Source organism: Oryzias latipes, chromosome 22 (assembly GCF_053564925.1).
Source record: "Oryzias latipes strain Hd-rR chromosome 22, Olatipes_Hd-rR_3.1".
NCBI lineage: Eukaryota > Metazoa > Chordata > Actinopteri > Beloniformes > Adrianichthyidae > Oryzias > Oryzias latipes.
The window spans coordinates 15,004,317-15,023,310 of record NC_136258.1 but is presented as its reverse complement, the minus strand read 5'-3'; the positions used below and the strand labels follow the sequence as shown (position 1 = coordinate 15,023,310).

At 41.5% G+C, this 18,994-nt stretch overlaps 1 protein-coding gene across 12 annotated transcripts in view; it reads right to left on the bottom strand.

Annotated features, from left to right (window-relative positions):
• Window positions 1–18,994, bottom strand: part of arid1b (AT-rich interactive domain 1B) — a 217,958-nt gene that overhangs the window by 32,280 nt on the left and 166,684 nt on the right. For all 12 annotated transcript variants that reach the window (XM_023952008.2, XM_023952011.2, XM_023952010.2 and 9 more), the window contains 2 exons: window positions 16,174–16,341; window positions 1,419–1,722 (listed from right to left, as the gene is read on the bottom strand). In XM_023952008.2, the coding sequence (XP_023807776.1) occupies window positions 1,419–1,722; window positions 16,174–16,341 (472 nt within the window). The remainder of the gene's footprint in view (window positions 1–1,418; window positions 1,723–16,173; window positions 16,342–18,994) is intronic.

Here is an 18,994-nt window from a genome sequence, read left to right as displayed (position 1 = left end):
CAAGTTTAAAACACTTTTCACATAATACATGTATTCATTCACTATTTTTAAATAAATACTCATTTTCATTTTCAAATATACTATTGTTTAAGTGACATTATTTCAAATTCACATTTTTTTTCCATTTTTCCAAATTCTAATAATTTCTTTTAAATGTAGAATTCTATTTTTCTCAAATTATTATTTTTCTATCTATCTATCTATCTATCTATCTATCTATCTATCTATCTATCTATCTATCTATCTATCTATCTATCTATCTATCTATCTATCTATCTATCTATCTATCTATCTATCTATCTATCTATCTATCTATCTATCTATCTATCTATCTATCTATCTATCTATCTATCTATCTATCTATCTATCTATCTATCTATCTATCTATCTCTCTCTCTCTCTCTATATATATATATATATATATATATGGTGCTCAGGAACAAGCCCTGAGCACCAGAGCAATAGAGGCTCAGATCTACCACACCAGACAAGACCCAAGGTGTAGGCTGTGCAAAGAGCCTGAAACAATCCAGCACATAACTGCAGGGTGTAAGATGCTGGCAGGGAAAGCATACATGGAGTGCCACAATCAAGTGGCTGGAATAATATACAGGAACATGTGTGCAGAATATGAACTGGAAACCCCAAGGTCAAAATGGGAAACACCTCCGAAGGTGGTAGAGAATGAGAGGGCAAAGATCCTGTGGGACTTCCAGATCCAGACTGATAGGATGGTAATGGCGAACCAACCAGACATTGTAGTGGTGGATAAAGAACAGAGGAAAGCCGTTGTGGTGGATGTGGCAGTGCCAAGCGATGGGAACATCAGGAAGAAGGAACATGAGAAACTGGAGAAATACCAGGGACTCAGAAAAGAACTGGAGAAAGCCTGGAAAGTGAAGGTGACAGTGGTGCCTGTGGTAATTGGAGCACTCGGGGCAGTAACCCCCAAGCTGGAGGAGTGGCTACAACAGATACCTGGAAAGACCTCAGACCTCTCAGTCCAGAAAAGTGCAGTATAGGAACAGCTAAGATACTGCAGGACCCTCAAGCTCCCAGGCCTCTGGTAGAGGACCCGAGCTTGGAGGAGAAACCACCCGCGGAGGGTGAGAGGGGCGTTTTTGTTTTATATATATATATATATTACATATTTTTACAAATTTTCATTATTTCTTTAGGTTGAAAAAAATAGATATATATTTTAAACTCCCTACCGAATTTGACAGAATTTGAATATTTCTTTTAAATTTGAAACATGTAGTATCAAAACGTAAACATTTTTCAACATTTCCTTAAAGTTTACTATTAAATTAAAACTGGTATGGCAAATATTTAACATTTATTTTTTAAATTTTCTATCTCGCTAAATATTCACTTGAAGCTGGACCCCATTCAGCGTTTCGTCTTGCCTGCCTCACCTGTTGTTGAGTGTGTTGACGGTTCCCGCCATGCTGCCTCCCACTGCTGCTTCTTGGTTCTTGCGATTAGAGTTTCCCAAGGATGGAGGACCCATTCCAGGGCCAGCTGGCTGTGGCACGCTTGGTGAACTGGGACCCATGGAAGTGTAAACCCTATTATGGCTGGCGGGGCCGTGGCTGCGCCCCCCTGGAACGGGTTGCCCGGGCCCCTGACCCTGCATAGGGCTGGTTGCGTTCATTCCCAGGCTGTTGTTGTAGCTGGGATTGGCTGACCCGCTGTAGTTAGATGTCCGAGCGTAGTTATCTGAAAAAACAAAAGGTATAAAGCTTGAAAATATACATAATAATAATAACAAGAAGTACCAAAGAACAGAAAATATCATAAAACGTCTCTCAAACAAGAAAAGGTGGACTGGCAGAAAGTGGACAGCAAAACAAATGAAGAGCCTCCGGGAAAAGAAAAGACCCCAAAGTGACTCCAGGAGCCGGGCTGCATGAGATCTGCTGAAGGAAAAAGGATTTATGAGCATGAATTTCATATAAACCCATAAAATCCAACTAGACGTAAAAAGATTACAGCCTGAAGAGAACAAACATATTGGTGATGTATGTATTTTCTTATTTCATCAGTCAAGAGAAGGTTTGCGGATGACAAAAATCATTTTCTTTTTTCATTTTGGTGTCCATTGCATATGTAAAGAGAGTATTTGTCATGATGGTCGCGAAAAAGTTTATTTTGAAAAACCAGAAATGCAGCTTGATGACATTTGTTTCCCCTCACATCCAGAATGACCTCTGTGAATCCCCGCTTTGATAAATCACCCATTTAAAAAGATAGTACAGGGTAGCTGTCAGCTTTTACTGATACAAACCAGGACAAAAAAAACCTTTCATCATTTCTAAAAAAAATTTTTTAAAGCTGCGAGAGGCATTGTATGGCCAGCAGATGCCAACGGCCCTTGTCCTCGCTCTTGCTGCCCGCCTTTGGCCTGGCCTAACTTGGTGAGCAGCCGCTACACACGCCCCACTTTACAAAAAGATGTACAAAAAAAAAACACCTCCCTTTTTTCAAATTGGCAGCTTTTCTGTTGGTTTTATCTCCATAGCAACCATTTTCTGTTTCGGACACCTGGGGATACCAAACAGAGTAATGTAAGTTTTAGAAGAATTGACAAAAGTTAACTTTTGGATTTCCTTAGCAACAGAGATAATTTGGTAATTCCACATTCCTAATGTGTTTATATCCAACTGTATGTCCTCTCATTTTGTTCAGCTCTAGCCAGGGATCCATACATTGAATTTTCACAATATTCCGTTAAAAAATGTGCGAGTCACAGCAGAACGCCACATTTGCGACCTCGCCGTAATTCCCTAGTATTTTCAAAATGATGCCTGATATGTTAGGAGATGATCGATTAAATTCCTTAGGACGAGTTTAAATTTGTAGCTGGTACTAATAGTATATTTTTTATTCAATATGGCGGCCGGAGGTCGTATGGCCATCCCCTAATTAAGTCAAAATGTCCTATGTAAATCTCTGACACGTGTTTTGGTTTCGTTGGTGCATTTTAAAATATTTTTGCCCATCTATTTTAGTTACCGTTCTGTCTGCCATAATATCATCGGTTTTTATTTGTTTGTTTGTTTTTTTTAAAGGGAGGAGCCATCTTCACTCAGAAAGGTGCAGAAAAGTCTCTATCTGCGAGGACAAAATGGTCCCACAGGCCATAAAAAAGTCCACCATGACATATATAAGCAGTGACAAACACTTCAACCCTCATTCCTGACCTTTAAAAACTAAAAACGGAGGCAGAAAAGTGTAATTAGGACGGGCTTTTCTTCCTGACGTTTCTTCATTGCTGCAGAATGCTGCACAGCACCAGCAGCAATTGCAAAGCTTAAGACTGACTCTGCAAAAACACTTAAGAGGACGCTCTAATCTGCAGTAAATACTTTCTGGCTACCCCGGAGTGCCACACGGCCGTGACGCCAGAAGCTTTCCTAAGGCGCACTTAAACCCTTCCATTTTCACAGCTCAGCTGCCGTTGCTGCCCCAAAGAAGGGAACCGGTCTGCTGTCAAAGGCGAGATGTGCATACATGAAGACAGCTACTGTCCATCAGAGAGCTGGAGACACTCCCACACAATCAGCACCGTTTTCCTCTGCAGGCGCTTTCCCTCTGTGGGGTTTTTTTTTCCTCCCTGGAACAAATCCATGGCAAAATAGGAATCAAAAATGTGGCATTCTCCATTGACATAGAAGCTGTTTATTTTGATTTGATTAGGGTTTTCACTGCTTAATCCCTTGAGAATGTGTCTGGAGAAAAGGGGATAAAGCTTTTTTGGAAACTCAAAGGCTTTTCTGCAGCCTCAGACCAACAAGGGACCGTCGCATGACTTCACTCCATATTCTGAAAATGGAAATGCTTCCCCAGTGTCCTCAAGGTGCCTTGGCAAAAGCACTGTCCACATAATATGAAAGTCCAAGAAAAATAAGAACAAACAAAGTTATCACTAATTCTACCGCTCTGCTGGTCATAGCTGCACATGATAAATTCATAAACACTTTTTTCAAAACGGCTGCCTTTCTGCTGCTTTATCTCCATAGCAACCGTTTTAGTTTTTGCTCTCCTTGACGTGACAAGCAGGTATATGTCATTTTTTAGGAAAATCTGCAAAAGTAGATTTTCGAATTTCCTTAGCAATTGAGATTTTTTGGTAACCACGGCCACATTCCTAATATGTTCATAAGGTATGTTGTATCGTTTCGTTCAACTTGAGCCGGGGATTCATATATCCAATTTTCACAATATTCTGATAGAAAAATGTGTGCAATGCTCACTAAATTGGGGAATATAGACCACAATGCATTGTGTTTAAAAAATGTACTTTAATGTATTTTTTTTAATAACCCATGAAAGTTTTCATCAGAACAAAGTAGGTGTAACAATAGTCATCGTAAAATCCTTGTGCTGATTAGGTTTTCAGGCGAAATCGATGATGTCACATTTGTCGTTTAAAAAAATTTGTGAGCACAGTGTCCGCACTATATCGTAGCTAGGGAGGAGGGAAAGGATTCGGACATATCCCAAGTAATATTTAGTTTTGAAAATTCAAAATGGCAGCCTGTTTCTGAGGTCAAAGGTCAAAGAAGCTACGGTTGCTCTTGTAAACTTTCCCTGGTGGCTTGTGTGGGAAATTTTGTGACGATTGCTCAAACCAGTTTTTTTTTCCTACATTGTGAAAAAATAGAAAAATTTCTCAGTGCAACAATATGGCCACTGAGCCATGTGTACATCCCATAATAACTTCAAAACTGCCTTATAGGTATCCTAAAATGTTATAGGTTTTTTTAAGCCCTATAAGAGATTGTGGCGCTGTTAAGTTTTTGAGCGTTTCCCACTCTGTGATGTCATCATTTTTTTTGGAGGGGGGCGGTCGATCGCAAAGCTCAAAATTCATCTTTTATCAAGTACCAGGTGCTTGCAAACTTTGGTGAGTTTTTGATTATGTGGCTGGGGGCAAATATTTGCTCCAAGGCGCAGTAAGAAGGACAAATTGCGAAAACAATCTGGTCCGGGACTGCTGCTGCGGGACATAAAATAAAAAAGAAAAGGGTGGGGTGGGGATAAGACTCCCCCAACCCCCGGAGAAAGGATTTCTATTGAATCAAAATAAATGTCATTCCCATAAAAGTCAGCATCTCTGCCTGAATTTGTCCAGACCCAGGGATAAAATCTGCTGGGTGGAAAAAAGGAGCAAATGATTTCTGGGGAGCTTTGGAGAGTCTGTGAGCTAAGTACAGCTGACACCTGTCAGGGGTTGGGGGGGGGGGCTGTAACAGGGAGGCGCCCTGGAAGAAAGGAAGTCTGCTAATGAACACAGGAAGCTAGGAGCGCTGCACTCTACTCCATATGTGCGGCTGGGAATCTGCTCCAACCTGTAAATTGGATGTATAGTACTTTGGGGACGTTGCAACCACCGAGTGACACTTTTCCAGTTTTCTTCTATTCACAGACAGCTGCAGCAAAATCCCGGGAATGTGAAGCTGGAATCTGCTGGGATCTGTTGTCCGGCCCTCCACCACCCCCCCCCCCCCCCCCCCCCCCCCAAAAAAAAAAAAAAAAAAAAACCTGGGTGGTGTTTCACCCTAAGTGGTTCCAGAGCTCCTCCTGGGGAGGTGTTTCTCACAACCTGTCGGGAAGTTTTCACAAGTGTGTCCACGTCTTCGTCAGGTGGAGAGACGCTGAACCACATTTGAAAGAAGAATGGGAAAAATGATCACTGGCGCCGGGAGAATCTGTGGCGTTTAAAAAGCTCCAGTTGAGAGCAAAGAATGCACTGGTAGAAGGAAAGAGGGAGCAGCTGGAGGGGATGAAGTTAGTACAAAGTCCTCCTGTGAGAGTTATGTTGTGTCTTGAAGAGAATTCTTCACATCCAGACGCTGCAGAGAGCTTCTTCAAGGACAGACTAACCCACCCATCTAAATGACTTTTAAGAAACTCCTGCTGAAGTAAAACATCCCACCGAGAAAAAAAAATACAGGAATCCACACAGGGGATATGAGGAAAACTCGCAATAGTAGTGATCAACACTGTGATCACGATACTTCGCAAAACATAAACAAAAAGCTAAACTAAAACCTATAAACTATAACAACTAATACATCATTTCTATTTCACTGCATCAGTTTTATCATAAATAAAAGTCAAAAGGTGATGTCTACTAAGTGGCGAAAATGTGCAGTAGGCAGCGAGAAAACGCAAACACGCTGCTGAGACCGGCTCTAGGATGACGTCATGAAATGGGCGGCACCCACAAGGAGCAAAAGGCGTTGCCTCAGAGATCCAGTCATCTTACTTCCTGTTAGGAAAATGAATTTGTGAAAATAATTCATATGGGCGGCCGTGGTGCAGTGGTAGGGCGGTCCACCTCTGATCAGAAGATTGCAGGTTTGATTTCTGCCTTGCCCGCCCATGTGTTGAAGTGTCCTTGGGCAAGACACTGAGCCCCACCTTGCCTCTGGTGGAAGGTTGGCACCAGTATTCGGCAGCGGAGCCGCCACCAGTGTGTGAATGGGTGTGTGTTCTGGATTTGTGACTGTAAAGCGTTTTGGGTCTTTGAGAAAGGTAGAAAGCGCTATACAAGTATACGCCATTTACCATGCTATAAAAGATTTGTACTTCAGTGTGTTGCCAAAGAAACACAGACTGACTTGGACCACGCTACTTACTGACTTCATCTGGCTCCAAATGGCAAAAAAATGGTGACTGAATTGACTTCATTTCATGAAATTGGAAGTAAACAATTTTCTAAGGGTGACGTCACACTCCAGTTCTCCTTTACAGTCCATGATCCACACCCAGATAAAAAGTAATCTGCCTTAACTTTGAGATTAAAATGCAATAAGTTTTAATTAAGTAAATAATGAGGTTTATTATGAGGCCATCGTCCCATAATGTGCATAAAAGTTTGCAATTCCTGAAACCAATGGAAGGACGATGAGGACATTATCTCCTGCTCAACCACTTCTTAACGTTCTGTTTTTGGGCAGTAGGTGGTATCTATGAAAGATGGAGGGAATGTTAAAAGAAAAGGGTGCTGCGTTCACAATTTCATGGAAATTCCAGGCGCGGTCACGCGTTTGCTGGACGCCATCCCCTGCGCCGGGCTTAATCCGCGCAGCCCCACAGGGGAGCTGCAGTGTGACCGAGCACATTACTGTCTACTGCCTCCTCAGCAGACTGGACCGGGCTGCGGTAACAGCCGGAGCATCCGCCTTTCCTGATGACGGCGGAGTGATGGAGGAGCAGTGAACTCTTTCAAGGAGCAATGATTACCAGCTGCTTGGAGTTTCCGAAGAGGAGTTACTTCACAAAAGAGATAAAAAAAACGGAGAATATAAATGAGCATAAACATCCTTGCGAGGGTTGTGCAGGACTCACTTTTCCCGCCATATTTTTCCCCTTGCTTCCTGTGGCCTGAGGCCCCCCCCTCCCCTCCCAGCAACCTCAGCACCTTTCTCAGCAGGGTTTCCGAGCTTGAGTGCCTTGAGGCTCCTGAGCTTCACACATTGTCAATTTCCCCTGAAAACTCCTCTCCATCCTAGAGGCGCTGGTTTGAGTCCAGGGCTTTTTTTCTTTTCTTCAAATTTCCTTTTATTTTTTAAGGGGGAGCTGAATTACCCCGCGGCTCCAGCCAGGCACCACCGCTCAAAAGCACCGTCCGAGGCAGGGTCATTATCAGCGGTGGACCCAACTCTCTGGAGGAGACGGGGGGGGGGGGGGGAGGGGGTCTGTTACAGGGTGGAAGGTGCAATTGGTGGGGGAGAAAGCAAGGCTGCAGCAGGCCGCGTTTCCACTCATCTGCATCCACATCACCAAGTCTTAAAAACAGATTACATCAACCCAAACAATAGGCGGTTAGTCAACAAAATTGTGTTACTGTGGCATTTTTTGATGATGGAGGACATATAATACGGAAAATAAAGCTTAAAATTCTTTTTTCTAATTGTTGTGAATCCGGAGCAGGTGAAAAAAATGCAGTTTGAAAAAGAGCCACGGGGGGGGGGTGTACTTGATTGTAAAAGAGCATGTCCAAATTCCGGCTTGTGAGTCAAATATGGCCGTCATTCAAATTTCAAATTTTCTGTCATAAAATCAATAATATCATTTCTTGATTGTGATTGGCTAAATAATAAGCCGTTATAAACCTGTGGCAGTAACCGGAGGCCACTTGACCTCCCAAGCCTTAAGGGCAGAGGTGGGACCAAGTGGGTTGAAACCAACTGGACCTGATTTGATTGGACGTCGTGCCGAGATCACACCTGGATGTAAACAAACACAGAGACAGACTGTGTAAGTCGATATACTTTGTAGCCCTTGTGCTATCCTATGCACTTTAACGTTGGGAGTTGGGTCATGTAGACCCACTAGACAGTGCGCTGAACCTTTTTTCTTCAATGATTTGTGATCTTCACTGGTGTCCATGGATTACATGAAATCTTTCCACCTTTATCCACCTTTGTCATGGTAGGGAGAACACGTCAATGCAAGATACCACAAGGGTTAATCTGTGGAGTTTGGGGAAAAAAGCAAATCTTTCCGAGTCAGACGGCTAAATTCTGAGTCAAGTCACACGTTACTGGTGTGCAAGTCCAAAGTCCAAGTTGAGTCTAAAGTTGTCAAAGTCATGATTCAAGTCCAAGTCATGTGACTCAAGTCCAAGTCATGTGACTCGAGTCCAAGTCATGTGACTCGAGTCCAAGTCATGTGACTCGAGTCCAGGTCATGCGACTCGAGTCCACACCTTAAGGGCCAAACGAGAGGAAAGAACTTATTTGTTTGTGTGGTCAAAACCACTATTTGTGTTTATTGCTGTTTAAATGTAGAAGTGAGCATTTAATTGTGAAAAATATAAATGATCATAAATACTATTAAAAGACTACGTGAAATGATTTTAAAATAGCTCAAAAGATGACTGGAGTGGGACTTTAAACTTTGGATGAATGAAAAATGAGGAGAAAACTTAAGTAATTCCCTGCAAAGGTATGTCAGATCTCTAGAAACAAATGTTTTACCGACTGTAGAGGAGCAACAAACTCCTGCAGCCTCGTCAAAGTTCATGCACTGGATCACACAGCCACTGATGAAACAGCAGCCTTTAAAGCATCAGAACACAGGAACTCCTTCACTCTTCTTTGGTGAGCTCCAGCTGGTCTTGGAGAGAATGTCACCACTTCAAATGTTTTATCACACGCTCGTCCGTCATGGACAAGCCAAGAAAAACATCTGAGCAGAGTTCAGGGACTTGGAGCCGGCTCCTCGGCTGGTTCATTTGTCAGAGGGAAGGGAGGCAGATGGAGCTGTCATTAGGAGCAGCAGCTGTCTGAACCGCTCACCCCGCCCAGGCCCCTGACCTGACGCAGACTATTCTGAGCTTCCTGTTCATTTAAAAGTGGATTTTATAACGAAGAGCAGATAACAGAAGATAGGAGGTGGAGTGGCTGTCAAAGCCTGAATAAACTTTACGTAAAACAGATTTTTGTGTTTCTAACGTCCAAAAAAAACCCAGAACTATTTAAATGATCTTAACTAGAAATTTGAGCTACCTTAAAGTGCTTAAATAGAAATAGCTTAAATTCCCTGAATAGAATACAACAGGCTCTTTAGAAATAAGTCATGGGCTTTGTCCAAATTCGAGGTGACTGCGTTTTTCCTGGGCTGCATTTGTTGGGGGCATTTGCACCGCCGCGACAAGTGCTGTCCAAATTCAACGACTCCTTTAAAGGCGGCCTTCTTTTTCCTGATTCCAAGGATTGGTCTGGTGTATCCCAAGATGCATTGTGGCAGAACCCGGAGATTTTCTGCCAACAGTGGCGGACTGTGAAACGGGACCCGGAATTGGATATAACTACAGCTTTTTATAATTACACCTCCAACATTAAAAGTTGGATAGAATAAGCCAGGAAACTTTTGAGCCCCATGCCTTGTTCACTACTCCCGTCGGTTCGGGACTCATGGTTGCTAGGCGACAGGACATTCGCCAATGTTACGGCTGGAATTATCTAAAGGCTAGACTCGTCCAAATTCACAGCCGTTAACATCCGCTTACCCGTTTGACGAAGGACCCGGTGTAGGTACCATAACCATTCGAACTGCAACAACTGTTTGAGGTCCTTTGAGTGGTGCTGACGTCACATTATGTGATTGACTGTCCGTTGGTCCGATGACGTGTCAGATGGTGATTGGTCTGGACAAATTACTACCACCATAGAAGAAGATATTATGCGGTCCGTTGTAAACAAACAGCGCTTAGACAGAGCAAGATTATCTTCTAAACGTGCTTTATTATTGTTATGATTATTATTAAGTGCATTGCAGCCTAATGGAAACCCTTCCCCGGACCGCACACTGTAACAAAGCAACTTACCTGCCTGCAAATATGAAGCTACGAGACTCCAGCTGCTCTGCTCAGAGACACAGTTCGCTTGTGTGGAGCAGCCGGTTCATTGTAACAGCCACAGATCTTTTTACAAACTGGGTTGTGGAAAAATCTCTCTATAAACATTACAAAGAATAATGTCAGACACAACTTATGAAGGAAAAGAACTTTAGGTTTCTAAAGGATACGTGAAATGAAAATATGTAGAGCCCGAGCAGATCTCCGAGTTACGTAGTTTGTCCAAGTGGGGTTACCGTAGTGACGTTATCCTCAGTCGAAAAGACCCTGAACGGTTATTGCAGGCTGAATGGTTATGGTACCTACAGCGGCCAACATTGCCTGGGAACGCCACGGCCATTGAAGGAATTTGGACACAACCATAGATTCTTATGCCATTGTTAGATTTTCCTTAAATAAGCAAAATTAAATAAATAAAATCTGACATTGACTAAGAAAAATCATCTGACCAAAAATTCTTATTTGAAGTAAGACAAGACTATTTTTGTTTTATGTAGGATGTATTTTTGGAGGGAACGTGTGTGAATGTATCTACTTCAAAGATTTAAAACTCTTAACCTCAGCAGAAAATTTCTTTTTAAGACATAATATTTCTAATTACCAGAGTAAAAGATCCAAATTTAAATGTTTATAGCTAATTTCGATAAATGACTTTGTCTTAAAAGGCAGGAAATCCCAATTTATTGGCAGATTATGTAACTTAAATGTCTTTTTAGCATTTTTCCAGTAAATAACTTCCTTACACGATCAAAAAGGTAACAAACATTTGTTTGTTCAGATATTTTAAGCCTTTTAGACTGAATAAAAACATCCAAACTGCAGAGAAGACACCCAGCCTGAGCTTCTCTGTTCCTGATGGGAACATCGCTGCTGTCAACAAAGTGAGATTTCACGCTCATCTGCTTCTGGACTTCCTTCCAGCCTCCTCGGCTTTGCCGCCGCTCTCCGCCGTTTAATTTTTTGTTCCCATCTCTCTTTGCTTACTGGGCTGTCAGTGCAGCCAAAGTCACTTTAAGAGTTAGGAGTGGGCAGACAAGGATAGGGCAAATTCCAAATCCATCACTGCTATTAAGTCAGCATTAAGAAATGTGAGCAGGAAATGTAGAAAAATCCTCAATTCATAGAGAAATAATTGCCTACTTGTACTTTTTATCCTTTAAAAGCTTTTTTTTATTGTTTTAAAGGTGTCATTTTTGAAATTGTTGCTAAAAAGGCAAATGTTGTGTGACATGTGAAATATTCATTAAGCTGTTTTTTTATTCATAGATTTTCAAGTGACTACAGTTTATACATGACAAAGTGTAGTCCAAATATGAAACTACAAACAAACTTTCCTTCGTGTGTAGAAATGATGGACCTCCTCGCCTCTGGATCATCCAGAAGGTTCCAAGGGCTGCATTGGGTTTTTAATGAAAGAGAACCACAAAACAGAACCAGGAAAGGAAAATGTCTTCAAATCAACTCCTTTTTTAAATTCTGTCTTAATTAAGCTCCTCTTTGACTTTTATGACACGACTGTCAGGCCCGTAGCGACGGTAGCGATGGAGAAATCGAAATTCCTCCAAAGTGAGAAACGTCTCCTTCCCATCAAACACTTCTTTGTGACTTCATTGCTCCAAAGTTGGGTCACAAAGTCAAGGATGCTCCGGGTTTCAGTGTCAGCCATACGCTGATGGCTTTTAATGATTAATGCAGAAGTGAATACTACAAGAGGACAAAGGCAGTCAGGAGACGGCCTGTATGAAGAAAATACGGAAACTTCCCTAAAAATGTAAGGGTGAGCTTGTGTTTCTATGTTTTCATTTGTGGTCGTTGGAGTCAAAATGCTATTTGTACTAAAAATATCACCAAACATTCATCTAAACTTACTGTACTTACTTTCTGACTGAGAAAGACTGATTGTTTTCAGCAAATTATCCAAACATTTGCACATTTTTACTTGAAATAAGTAAAATAATATGCCTAAGTTCTAGGATTTAAAAGATCTAAAAATGTTGTGAATTGTTTCAGAGGATGATAAAAAAAGGAAAAAAAAGAAAATTCTAAATTTGTAGTTCAACTCACAACATTTAATCAACAACATATACATAACTACTGTGGCCCTGAAGTCCAAATCACATCAATAAATCACTCAACGCAAAAACAAGATCAAAATTAAAAAAGCTAAACAAATTAAAAAAAAACAGCATTCCATTTAAAAAAAAAAAGAAGGAAATTTTAGTACCTAAAATGTAAAAGAATAAAAGATTACGGGAAACTAAAGTAATTTGCAGAAAACAAAAGGAAATGTTAGTCATTACCACAGTAAGAGACCAGAAAAGGTAGATGGGAGATCGCTGATTGGATGATAATGTTTATCCATCAACGGAAAAGTTATTTGACATGAAGTGATCATATCATCATCCAATCAGCAAATCTGGCTTGAATTCTGTTTTTTCTGTTTTCTTAAGGCCCGTACACACCGGGACGAATATTCGCCAGGCGTTATTCGCCAGCGTTTTTCGCCACGTCTTTTGTGTTCACACCCAGGCGATTTTCGCTGCCGATGAGGCGAGCGAACATGCAATTTCCTTCCCTGACATTAGATGGCGCTTAATGTAAACAGAAATACTCCTGTACACAAGGTGGCGCTGCGCAACTTTACGATTCTTAAAGTCGCTTTTCACTCAGAAGAAGAGAGCAAGTATTTACGCGCTTGTCAGAATCATACAAAGAAAACATGAATATTTCAAGCATCAGTAGCTCCAACTGGTACTTGGTTCGGGGATATTTAAGAATGTCCGTCATTATTTCTTCGCGGCAGTGTAGACGCTACTTGGCGTCTAACTTCTTCGCTGGTATGTGTGTATTGAAAATCTTTTGATCTGTCGTAGAATCGTTCCCAGTGGTCTTTGAATTATAATTTTTTTAAATTGTGTCGTTTTCTAGGACATAGTTTCTGCAGAGCGGCAGGAGTTCATAAGAAATTTATTTCAGAAATGTAGGCGTGGCCATTGGCACGGAGCAACCCCACCCCCACTTTCCATTACCCATAACTGAGCTGTCTGTTTTCGCGCTCTCCTGTTAACTTACAGCTAAACATGATAAAAAAATAGTGTTTTTCAATAATTAACTAGTGGACCCGTCATTAATCCAAACATGTTGGGTTTAATTTCATCACCAACTTTCAAAGGCCATCCATCAAAAAAAAAAGACACAAATGGTTGAGGGTTTTTGTGTGTGTGTGTGTGTGCGTGCACTTCTTCCCATCAAGTTAGATTTCAGCACAGAGCAGCTTGTGTGATCCTCTTTTTCACACCCTCAGCTCTTCACAGATCCACAAATGCATGCTGTTTTTAAGTGCGGGTGAAAAACTGGGCCATCTGGGCTTTCATCGGATTGGTGCGCCTCGTCTTTAGACGCTCATTTCAAGGTGGGGAAAAAAAAAAATAAAGAAAAGTTTTTTCAGCCGCGACAAAAAGCTCATCGGAACACACGCTACCTAGGATTGTGTTTTCCTGTCTCCAAAAAGGTCAACGCCATATGGGAGTGTGTGCTGTCACAGGTTTGTTTATCTGTTAGGAAAAAAGAGACAGCCAAAGGAGGACGGCGGCGGCGGCACCGCTTTTGAAAAGAATCTTGTAATGATCCACGCTCATATGTGTGAGCACAAATAAACATGTTTTCAGGGCATTGTCTGCCGATCTATCAAAGGAGTTTCACTTTCTAATATCTCATAATGGCTTCATCAGGAGAGGAGAACAGAGAAGCCGAGACATTCTACCAGCTTAATGGAGGCTGAATCTCTTGAACCTATGGAATAAAAACATAAAGCCAGCAGAGCTAAAACACTTCACATTTATGCTGTGTGGACACGTCCATAATGCTTCTAATTAATAAAAATAAATAGAATGTGCTTTCAAAGCAGCTTTACATCCATTGCGGCTCCATTGAGAGAAGCCTGATAAAACAAGGATAAAAATGCAGTTCCTCATCAAAAACCAAACCTGAGCTACTTGAAATAAAATGATCATTTGCAGTTATTGTCGGGGAATGGAGTAAAAGAGTAAATGCCCGATAAAAGCAGCGTTTAAAAGGCTGGCGTGAGCAGAGAGAGAGCAGGCTTGTTAACAAACAGGAGAAATGATGCAGATGGAGCATAAAAACCACATGGGAACAACAGAAATTTACCAGAATTCAACTGCTGGCTTTAAGACACGCCAAACGATTTGACTCAATATCAATATTTTTAAGTTGTTTAAACCCCATAAAGCCCGATAAATCAAAGCAATGCCAAAAAATTAATTTTTCGGGATTACATTTTTAAAACTCTTTAAAGACATCTACAGAAAAATTGCTATATCATTTTTTTAGGTTTTTACTCACAGAATTTTGAATTTAAAATAATAAAATATCATAACATTTTGCATTATTTCAATAAAGCAAATAGTCATTTAAAAAAATAAAAAAACAATAGATTAGTGATTCTCCCCATATGTTTTTTAAAAATTAGCTAAACGTTTTCCCGCCAAAAGTGCTTTTGAGATTTCACGGAGGCAGCCATTTTGAAATGAGCAGGAAAAGTCGTTCTGCTGCTCCTAGTGGAATGATGATGAACTACAGGGCAGACAACATGTACAAAGCTTTATAAAATGGGTTTAAGGGAAGTTTGGATCATACTGATGATCAAAAATGCGTATTAAATATAATATAAATGGATTTAGAGTTTGAGGTGTCATATTTATGTTGAGTGCTCTTCTTGACACTACCTGACCAGGGACAGGCCCCACCATAACACTGGTTTGAGCCCTGCTCAGGCTGCATCTATCTTTCTTTTAATGTCTATTTCAGTGTTTTTCAACCTTTTTTGAGCCAAGGCATACTTTATCCTTGACAAAAATCCCGCGGCACACCAGCATCTAAAAATGTAAAAAAGGAGAAACTCTATGGTCTGCATTGATGTACAGTCCCTCTGCAATCTCACGTGCATTTTTGTGATAATTGTGGCAGAAAAAGCTGGAAGTTGCAGCTGTTTTTTCTAAAAGTGGTAATAAAAGTTCAGTTAGTTTTCAGTAATAATATTCAACTAAATTATTTGAAATTTTACCCTGGTAATTGTTTTTTCCTCCAGTTTATTAACATGCAATTTTATGTAAACTCACAAAAAAACAAATAAATTCTTTCTAAACAGTGATTTATTTTTTAAAGACTTTTTTAAATGTTAGTGCAAAAGCAACTGTAATTTGAATATGATCACAATATGTTTAATAAATTTTACACCAAAACAGAGCTGAAGCTGCGGCTAAATTGCAGTACCGTCATTCTTATCAAAGTCTCTTTAATAGAATGAAATAAAGACAAAGAAAAAAGTATTAAATGATCTTTCATAGTCCTAACTACTCAGTGTTTTACCAGGGCCTGTTTAGATGAACAAGAGTTGATATCCTGGAGATGGTAAATGTTTTTAGATCAGCGAATGAGGGTAATTTCCCACGGCACACCTGACCATATCTCACGGCACACTAGTGTGCCGCGGCTCACTGGTTGAAAAACACTGCTCTATTTGCCCATCCTTATGTTTTCTGTTGTCTTTTGTTTTATTTATTTATTCTTTCTTTATTTTTTAGTTAATTGTGCATTTTTCTGGACCATCACGTCAAACCATTGGGGGGGGGGGGGGGGGGGTCATTGCACCCCTTGCTCATGCCTATGTCTGGCCTTGCCTTATGTTTGGATGCCTCTTTATGCAGATGTCTCAATTTTCGTTTAGTTTTGAATTTTTGCTATTAATACAATCCGAAGAGGTAGACTCTTACTTTGGTGTCCATATTGGGCCCCTTGAGGTCCGTAGGAGCCGGTGGGGCCGCTCTGGGAGTACGGACCCATGCTGGGATACAATGAGCCTCCTCCGTGAGGTGGGTGGGGGGACTGTGGAGAGGCAAACTGGGAGCCACTCTGGTTCCTCTGCAAGTTTGACATGAACCCTGGAAAACATCAAACAAACAAAAAAGTTTGGCTTCACCAATCAATCAAAGCCAGAAAAACCTTCGTTTTTTTGTGTTTTTATGTGTTTACGTCCATGAAAGCCGCGGTCTTTTACCTTTCTGTGAGCTCCTGTTGCACAAAAAGCTCGTTTGGTGATCAATGCAAGAAAAAGTGGGTATTACAGCGTAAAAGGAACCCGCAGTACAAATAAACACACACGGAGCATTCAGGGAATGTCATCAGCGACAAAAGCCCGGGTCAACACTTGGGCTCAAAGATGTCCGAGGCTCCAAAAAGCTGGGTGTACGTCTGAAAAAGCGGCGAAGACTCGAGCTAAACCGCGTGCCCCCCTCCCTGCAGAATAGCTGGTGATTTCACCGTGGCTGCTGTGTTATTCTAAGCCTTTCAGTCAATAGATGTGTCAAAGCCTCTCAGGCCTGAACTTCATTCAAATTGACATTTGGAGTGGCCCTCGCCTGGGCCTTGCTCATTCAGGTTTTGAAAACATCGGCCAATCCAGCGCCAATAGAGAAAGGTCGCTGGACGACCATTGAGCTAACAGAAACGTGCGCCTGAACTCAGTGCTGCAGATAAATGGATCGGCTGTGCGCGTCTTTGTTGCGCGAGCGCCGACTTTTCAGCCAGTTTGGAGTTTAGGATGGGAAAAAAAAAACGATGAAAAGTGCGAGCTGACGTTCGTGAGGATGCAGAAACATGCCTGAATGTACTAATGTGTGTTTGTGCGAATGTGGAGGGGAGATAAAGAAACAACCGATGAATGTGCGCAGAGAAACGAAGGCCAAGACAGAAAAAAAAACAACAGTCAGAGCAAAAGCGTGTGTGGGAGGGAAAGGCAGCGAGATGGAGGGAAAGAGCGATTGGGGGCTGAAAGTGCTTAGGCTGCGAGTGCTGGGTTTAAGGAGCGAGGACATTATTGTAATGTTTTGCTTCCATTAGGGTAAAGGGATTCTGGGAGAGGAGGAGTGTAATACCGCACTTTAAACGGCCTGGAAAATAGATGGAGAGAGAAACATTGTGCAGACGGCGCTAAAAGCAAAGAACACTTTCAGGGAATTTTCCCTCTGACTGTGTGTTTCTGTGTGTGTGCGTGCTGCATTCGCTACACACACACACACGCAGACATACAGTATATGCACAAAAAGCTACACAGTAGACACAAACACCAAAAGACACACATATACATGCATGCCAGCACGCACGCAAACACATACGACACACACAGACACGAGCACACACAATCACACTGATGTAGACACAAACACAAAAGAATACACACATGCACACAAAATCGCACATATGTAAACAAACATGAAATGACACTCAAATGCATACACGCCAGCAGACATTAAAGTATATACAAAACAAGGACAAACACACACATACATGCACGCACATACATATACACACATGCATGCACAACCACAGACACACAAACACATGCACACAAAGATTCAAACTCAGACACACAGAAACAAAGCCATGAGCATGAACACACATGCACAAAAAAACATAGATGTAGACACACAAACAACAAAAAAAGGACACACAAACATACTTAATGACACACATGCACATCCGAAGACACACAAACATACACACATACACATGCATGCAGAAAAATGATCAAACACACCCAAGCACACACACATACATACAAAGACACACAGATGCACAGATGCAAACACGCGCAAACCCCCATGACACAGTAACACACACACATATGAACACAGACACACACACAACCACATTCACACACAGATAAAGATACACATAGATCTAGATATACACACAAACAAGCAAATAAACACGTATTAAACACAAATAGAGACAACACCGATCCACACAAACACACAAACAACCACAGCTTCTGTGTGTCTTCATGCACACAAATGAAGACACATAAAATCTTTTTTTCTTCCTGGCAAAAGGCTCTCGGTCAGAAGACAACAACAGACAAGCGGTGAAGCACCGAGTATTCTGTGTGTGTGTGTGTGTTTGGGTGTGTTTGGGTGTGAGCGTTGGGGGTGGTGTTCATAGGATTTATGAAAATGAAGAGCAGAGATGGGCTCTCGGCGAGGCCAACTCTGGAGCCGAGTGGGGCGTGTGGGTGAGGTGGGGGCTAATCATAGCAAGGAAGCCAGAAAACAACAACAGCGGATACAGCAGGAAGGGGTCAAGGGTCACTGCCATCAAAACGCTAAAACAACATGCTCACTTTGATTCCATCAAGTTAGTTTAAAATTAAAATATGTTGTTTTTTAGTGTCTAAATTTATCCTGATGAAATTCTTCAGTGTGGGTGGGGGGCAGAAGGAGCCTGACGGTCTCTCCATAAGGCCGACTCCAGACTTTTGCAGCGTTGTGTGAATGCAGCCGCATTTTATCCTGAGAGCATCTCGGCTGAGAAGTGTCTATATTTGGTGGAGACGGCTTCCATTTAGGTTAGTAAAAGGAGCTCAGGATCCATCCAACAAAACCTGCTAGCTCATCACTAAATGTTGCTCAACTTTAGCCAATTTTTAATTTTTAAACTAAAACTTCTTTTAGCTTCGGGGGAAGAATGAAAGTTTCTGGATAAAAAAGCTTGAAGTTGATCTATAAAAATCAGTTCTACAAAGAAAACAGTGATTTC